Source organism: Tauraco erythrolophus, chromosome 9 (genome assembly GCF_009769465.1).
Source record: "Tauraco erythrolophus isolate bTauEry1 chromosome 9, bTauEry1.pri, whole genome shotgun sequence".
Taxonomy (NCBI): Eukaryota; Metazoa; Chordata; class Aves; order Musophagiformes; family Musophagidae; genus Tauraco; species Tauraco erythrolophus.
In genome coordinates, this window is record NC_141473.1 from 23,935,358 (window position 1) to 23,942,971 (window position 7,614).

A 7,614-nucleotide genomic window follows, 5' to 3' on the forward strand; every position below is an offset into this window, starting at 1 on the left:
CCAGATGGGCTGTTTGACTTTAGACCTAAAGAAATAGAAATTTGCTTCTGAAGAGGACCAAAAGAAATCTTTGTTTACTTGAAAATGTCTTCGCATGTGCTTTAAATTGGACTCTAAGAAAATACTGTTTTAATAATAACACAAAAATGATTATAGAATCAGACATACAAGAACATACATTAAATCTCCAGATGCATTAAATTCTAGTATTGATACTGATGCAGTGAATTCTAATAATGATACTGAGAATATTCTGGTGTAGGTCTGGTGATGTTTGAATCAAGGTAACAAAATTTTCAATGTCTTACTAACTTCCTTGACTGGGCAGAGGCAAGTGCTTTTTTTTTTTTAATGTCCATAGCAAGGAGGTTTAATATATTCTTTTCATCCAAAGCAATGTGCTATGCAAAAAACTGTTCCATGTTCCCATGGAAGAAAACTGATTTTCCCTATGTCCTCCAGTGCGGAAGGGAAATCGGTGGTGCCTGAAGGAGCCTCGATTCGGTGATAAGATGGCTTATTCAGTGAGCACTGTATGACAAGCGTCTGAGTATTTTAGGTCTCCAGTGTCCAATGTCTAACTTCTCAGTTCTCTACATCTACCTTGTCCCTAGTGCCGTGCAGGAATCTGTTTGTATCCCAGCCCTTGAAACGTTACTGTGCCGCCTGTATTACCTGTCTTTTTCAGCTGGGGACCTAAGGGCTCCAAAATCAGCCAGATCCAGTTGAGGACTTCCAGAGATTTAAGTCTTACACTAGGAAAGAAACTTCTGGGAACAACAGCGTTCTCCACTACCGAGTAAGATGCTGTGAGAACACGGCTACCCTTTCAGAAGCAGCAGTTTCATTATCTTCTTGGAAGACAGGGTAGGAACATCACTGAACAGTGCAGGGGAGATCCAGCTGTTCGTATGTAATGGAGAGAGATGTGAGTGAAGAGGTGCTTTTTCAAGCACCAAGAAAAGCTTCCGCGTGGGTGGGAAATAACGCCTTAAGATCCATTTGAATCATCTGAAACCATCGTGATTTCCTCCGCTCTGGCTGAACCGCGTGTGCTCCCCCATTGGTTGGGTTTGCTGCGGAAAAGGTTTGGAGAGACGAGTTCCTGGAGTCGTTACCGGATGGCTCCGCCTAACACCGAAACCGAGAAGTTGCCTGATTTTCATGCCCTTTGCCTGGAGAACGGGACAGGGGAGGAAGAACGAGCTCGGGCCACAAACGGGCTGATTTGCCGTTTAGCGGGATGGCGACGTCACCCACCGGCAGCTGCGCGCGGGCGGCGGTCGCTGCTGCGGTCCCGCGCGCCGGCACGGGCGGCGGTGGCACCGGCGCGCGCCGCCCCGCCCCGCGCAGGCGCGCGCCGGAGGGGCGGGGCGCGGGGCGAAGAATGGCGGCCCCCGTGTACCCGGCCTGGGTCACCCGCTGGGTCTCCGGGCAGTGGCGGCAGAAGAAGCGGCCGCCGGCCATCCGCCCGACCCGGCCGCTGGTGCTGGCCGACAAGGTCGCGAACCGCCGGGAGCAAGCGGGAGGTGGGTTGCCGGAGCCAGGCCGCCAGACGCCCGCTTCCCGGAGAGAAGCGGCCGGGCGTGGGGGGAGCTGGGCCCCCAGCCCCGGGGGCGGACCTGCCGCCCGTGGGCCCTGCGGCGTTGTCGGTGGGAGCTGTCCCGTGGCGCTCCTGCGGCTTCGCCCGCGGACGGGTCGCGGTGGTGTCAGGGCTGGGTGACGTTCACGCTGGGAAGGAAGCCCTCGTGCTCCGCTGGGCAGCAGAGGGGAGAGGGGTCTGGTTTGTGCTGTAGAAGTAGCACACGGGTTCTTTTGAGAAGATCACTGTCTCATACAACCGTCCTGGATTTGCATCTTGTGGTGTTCTGTAAATCACGCATGTAAAATATTTTGTTGCATCTCAATATAGCATTTACTGCAAGAATTCAACCAGACGTTGTGAGGCTGCAATGCACTAATCTTTGTGCTAGCAGCGTCTTTTCTACACAAACCAAACATGAGATCTTTACTTCAGTGTTATGTTTCTCTCACTGCTCCATCTTAAACTTCTCTCTGGAGATGTATGCACCGTGGAGGCTGTTAGCATGAAATCCCAAACACTTGAGATTTTTGGTTGTGTCTTTCCCTTCTAGAGGCGACGTGCATTACAGAGATGTCAGTAATGATGGCCTGCTGGAAACAGAATGACTTCAATGATGCAGCTTGTGCCGAGGAGATCCGGATGTTCCATGACTGCGTGGCAAAGGCAGAAGTAATTAAGGCCTCTTTTGTGTTCTTAAAGACTAGTAGTAGGGAAGGAGAAAGCCCTCAATCATTTTTCATGTGCGAACAGTAATAACATTCTCTAAACAATTTCATTGGTGTTCTAACCCATTTGAGCAGTAGGAGGGATGCAGGATGATGTAGCTCGAACACACAGTCTTTTTTGAATGCAAAAGTTCAATTAAAATCAAATTAAATTAGAATTAAAATAAAGGACTGTAGGAAGAGACTGGATGTTTGGTATGTTATAACTAAGAACAAAGCAATAGTTGCATCAGGTCCTTTTTGTGTTGTCAAATTCTTGAAGTAGAGATCAGTTGCTGTCAATTGACCCTAACCTAGGCCATTTGTTTTGATTTCTTCCAGTTTTTAATCTCTAAAGTTTCAGTACTAATGAAGCAATAACAGTCATTGGAGAATATGATAGTTCTGAATGAGGGAAAGTACAATTTGAAACTGTAAAGTAGAACAGTGATTTGTATTGTGTGAGTCATGGATTATATTGTTACTGGGGAGATGTACCATGTAGTTAGGTTTCCACAACTGCTCTGATCCGTAAAATTAAGAAATAGCTGGCTTGGGTATTAATCCAATGCTTGCATTATCTAGACAGTATTGGAGAATGGTAAGTTAGGATTCCAAAATTCCAATCTGTCATAAATCTGTATAGTTCCATGCTTGCAGGGATGAGGGTGGAGACAAGGTGATAGAGAAATAGCCAGTGGTTTCAGTAATCCTCATAACAAACAGAATTTTCAGGATACTCGAGGTAGTTACAGCTATTCTTGGTTCTCTGAAAATTAGGAGTTCTTTTAGGCTGTTTCTGAGTTAGAAGGCTAAATGTTTTCTTGAAAAATAAATTTGATACTGTTTAGAAATCAGAGGTTTCCAGGTATATGATAAACTTGAAATTAAGTCGGTTTCAAAAGCAGACTAAAGGTGAGTATATGTACTAAACTTGTCCTTAAACTGATTTCAGTCTTCTATTTTTTTTCAGTAACAGTAGCATCATTTAATAAATAGTTAGTTACTGTTGCTGTTTGACAGCATAAATGAAAAATTATCCACAATTTAGTTGGTAGATTACAAAGAATCAAATTGAATAACAGAGAGTAAAAAGGAAAAATCTGGGTTCTTACTATAAGTTTATAATATTGTTAACTAAGATTATGGAAGAATATAATTTTCACAAGATGTCAGACAGTCATTAATTGCATCATTTAAAGGTCTTCAGCTTTTGAAAGCCTTGTGATTATTGAGCCAAGTGCAATTGTAGATGTTCCTTAAAGAAACAGCATTCTTCTGAAAGAAATATCCCAGTACAATTAGTAGTAGTCTTTGGGGGTGACAGTCAACCCTGCAAATAAACAGAGGTAATATTTTAAGGTTTGTTTTTCTCTTTCAGAAGGAGCGCAGGGTTCGAAATGAGGATGCTCTGTCACCCAGTGGAAACTTAACTTCAAGCAAAGTGAACAAGCTCCTGAAGAGGTTTCCTCAGATCACACGTTATGTATAGTGTGCTTTACTAAAGGGACTGCAGACAAGCAATTGAAGTTGGAGCCTTTGGCCAAAAAAGTGAAAAGTAGGCATTTGATGTTGAGTGGTGTCTGTTAGCACTGCTGTATGGATCTTGACCACACGTTTGTATCCAGAGCAAAAAATACCCATCTGGACGATCAGCTGACTTTGTTCATGAGGTTCTTGGGTCTTGCGGTCTTAGGATTTCTGCAGTGTGTTGTTCAACTAGCCACAGTGTGGAGTCAGATCCTCACTGTGAAATAAAATCTAAGAATGCATGTAAATGCCTTTTCTAACAGTTAGGAGTTGACCTTTCCTCATGTGTAAGCTTCCTGCCTAATTTCTCAGCTGCTATCAAGAAGTACTCAGGCCCAGACATTGAGCCAACTTGAAATTGATAGTTATCTCATGACTGGTACTGCTACATGTATGTATACACAATTCGTTTCCTCTTGAAATTTTTTTAATTCCTGCAGCTGTATAAGAAGGCTGAAGAATGAGGAAGCAGTCTCCAGCAAAATACCTTGTTGATACACAATACATTGGTAAAGATCAAATATAATTTTACTTAGAAACTTGTGATTTAGGCCCTCGGATTTGCAGTTGGGACAGATGTGGTGCCATGTCAGGTCGATTTTGTTGTCTGTACTATATAATAAAATAGTGCAAGACTGTTGCTTGTCTTGCACGATCATAGTCTACAGCAAAATGTTGCATTGATTTGGTAAAAAAAATAAAAGGGGGAGAGAAAGTTCAAATATGGACTGACACCAAAATCATGTAATTAATATTAGTTTTGATTTGTTGTTTTTTCACTGGAGTACCACAAAACTGCAGGCAGGTCCCTGTTGGTTTAGGACCAGTACCTAATTGTCAAGAGAACCAAGGATGTAACCGTTTATATCACTAATTCTTTGGACTGTAAAGAAAAAATGAAGAGTAAGAGGGGAAGTCAGGTACATATTAACTGTGTGATTACCCACATGTGACTGTAGAGTTTGCATGGAGCTGGCTTCTGTAGAGCCTCTGTCCGATACCTGTTCATCCCATAAACGTAGCTCAAGTGTATGCTTTCAAGTTACTGAAGCAATTTTTATTTAACTGTTACTTACAATGGCTCGTTAGTGGGTTATCCCGCAGGGCAGCTTGTTCTGTCATTGCTGTTAGGGTATAAACAGGTCTTTCAGAGGATTTGGGGTCAGTAAGAATGTGATGTCCGCATCTAGGTGCGGGAAAACACTGTATTTCTATAACATTTTGCATTTTCAGTCCAAAAGATGCTCTCTGAGAATGAGAGCTACTTGCTAATTCTTTGTTTCCAAAGGAGACAAGCTAAATTGGGAGTGAGGAACCGATGAATTCTAAATTCCCTAGTGTTTATGGTTTTTCTTTCTTTGTTTTAAAACTTACAAGTATGGTTTTGCACCTCTTAGCAGCTATGCTAAATGTACCAAATTCTAGTGTCTGTGAAGAACTATCTCATTATATGAGGCTGTAACAGAGAAACTAATACTTTTTTGTTCTGTTTTTACTTTTGAAATTTTGCACAACTCCCACTAGTCTGGACAGCTATTTTTGGATTTTACTGCTTCACAGTGAGCTTCACAAGTTCAGTTGTTTGGGTTTTTTTCCTGGCCTTTCGTATGTCTACCATAAGCTTGAAATTACTTATGCTAAGGTTTTCCAGTCCTTGAAGGAATGTGTTTATTTGGAGGAAGAAGAAAGGGAAGTGAATGCTTTTCAGATGCACCCATGTTTTACTGTGCCTCTTTTAACAGTTCTGTAGCAGTTCTTTTGGCTCAGGATCCCATGCTGTAACCAAAAAACCCCTGGTTACTGATTGTCCTTGGCAATTTGAGCTGCTGCCAATTCCCCATATCTCACTCTTGAGCTTATATTGGGTGTCTAAACGTGTTCTGTGACATGCTTGTATTGGGGGTCATTCCATTAACAGTTCGTGTGCGTAACTGCAGTAAATGACACTGTCCTCTCCGAGTGCAGGGCTTGTACCACCCCATGATGTTGTTTCTGGGGAATAAAAGAAAACTGGGTTCTGGTGCTGAGCCCACTGATTAAGAACATTGCTGCAGAGACCTGTATGTGATTGCGTGGTGGGGAAAGAATTAAACAAAAGCTGACTAGCTGTTCTGCTCTCCTAAGTCGGATTTACAGGATTTAAGCAAATCTGCTGGAATTCCTTCATCTTACTCCTGTTCCTTACAGCTTGAGTATTACACCAGCTCTGGGTATGATTGCTATTACCTACCTCTCTTTTTAGGCTTTTGTTGAAGGTCTCTTATGGAGGAAGCTTTGATATTTCAGCTGGTTTTGATGAATAGTAGTCCTGCCAGTTCAGGAGAAATAGGTTGAATTCCAGAGAGCCAAGAGCGTTTTAGAAGATGGTACTTCTTGTTCAGAATGGTCAATACAGAATAATCTGGAAAAAGCAAGACAGAAAGACTCTGTAGGGAATCATAGAATTGTAGAAGTGTACTTATATCAGGGTGAGAAGGTGATTTGTGTTAAATAGTGGACTTAGGTATTTACAACTACTTCGAACTTGCCCGCACAAGAAAGTTCAAGATCCGTTTTACCTTATCTTTAGATACGTTACCTATCTAAACTGCCACAGTTGTATTGGTATAATTTCCTTCTTGGTCTTCCTCTCCGCTTTGGAGAGGGCCATTTAGCCATGAGAAGCTTTTGAGAATCTGAGATCCAGATCTCTCAAGAAAACGTCATTACATGTGCCAGAAAACCAGGAGGAGTCTTGGCAAAAAGGAAATAGTTCCAAAAGAGGACTTGCCACAGAGGGGATGACTGCGAAACGCACTATATCATAGAATCATAGAATGGCATAGGCTGGAAGGGACCTCAGAGATCATCTAATCCAACCTCCCTGTCATGGGCAGGGACGCCTCTCAACTAGACCAGGCTACTCAAGGCTCCGTCCAGCCTGGCCTTGAACACCTGCAGGGAGCGGGCATCCACAACTTCTCTGGGCAATTTGTTCCAAAGTCTTACCACCCTCGTACTGAAGAATTTCTTCCTAAGATCTAGTCTAAATCTGTTCTTCTTCAACTTAAACCCATTTCCCCTTGTCCTATCAGTGGACACTCTTGTAAAATGTCCCTCCCCAGCCTTCCTGTAGGTTCCCTTCAGGTATTGGAAGGCAGCTATTAGGTCCTCCCAAAGTCTTCTCTTTTCAAGGCTGAACAATCCCAGCTCCCGCAACCTGTCCTCGTAGCAGAGGTGCTCCAGCCCCTGGATCATCTTTGTGGCCCTCCTCTGAACACGCTCCAACAAATCTATGTCCCTCTTATGGTGGGGACACCAGAACTGGACACAGTATTCGAGGTGGGGTCTCACAAGAGCAGAGTAGAGGGGGAGAATCACCTCTCTTGACCTGCTGACCACACTTCTCCTGATACATCCCAGGATGCGGTTGGCCTTCTGGGCCGCATGAGCGCACTGCCGGTTCATGTTGAACTTCTCATCTATAAACACCCCCAAATCCTTCTCTTCAGGGCTACTCTCAACCCACTCTGTGCCCAGTTTGTATTTGTGCCTAGGATTGGCCCGACCCAGGTGAAGGACCTTGCATTTTGACTTGTTGATCTTTGTGTAGTTTGTCATTCCTCCAGAAACTGAATGCCAGACTTGGACTTCTGTTGTTTTTGGTGCACTGGTCTGTGTTTCCTTTAAAATCACTTTCTCTAGGAAAGCCTTGCCTCGAGAGGGAAGCGACTTACAAGCTACTGTGAGAGAAATCCAGTACAGGCTTTTGCTAGAGGTTTTAAACCCTGTTAGCGTGTGTCAGAGGCTGAAGGC

At 43.8% G+C, this 7,614-nt stretch overlaps 1 protein-coding gene across 1 annotated transcript; it reads left to right on the plus strand.

Moving 5' to 3' along the window:
* Positions 1-1,387: 1,387 nt before the first annotated feature.
* Positions 1,388-3,944, plus strand: CHCHD1 (coiled-coil-helix-coiled-coil-helix domain containing 1). The gene is made up of 3 exons (XM_086616691.1): positions 1,388-1,529; positions 2,136-2,254; positions 3,671-3,944. The coding sequence occupies exons 1-3, from the start codon at positions 1,388-1,390 to the stop codon at positions 3,779-3,781; spliced, it is 372 nt and encodes a 123-aa protein (XP_086472817.1). The 3' UTR covers positions 3,782-3,944.
* The last annotated feature ends 3,670 nt before the right edge of the window (positions 3,945-7,614 follow it).

What these genes read in the sequence shown, in the direction of transcription:
- CHCHD1 (XM_086616691.1), top strand. Translation starts at nt 1,388, where the DNA reads ATGGCGGCCCCCGTGTACCCGGCCTGGGTCACCCGCTGGGTCTCCGGG. An exon ending in CCGCCGGGAGCAAGCGGGAG is followed by an intron (nt 1,530 to 2,135) that starts GTGGGTTGCCGG and finishes TTTCCCTTCTAG; the next exon opens with AGGCGACGTGCATTACAGAG. An exon ending in ACTGCGTGGCAAAGGCAGAA is followed by an intron (nt 2,255 to 3,670) that starts GTAATTAAGGCC and finishes TTTCTCTTTCAG; the next exon opens with AAGGAGCGCAGGGTTCGAAA.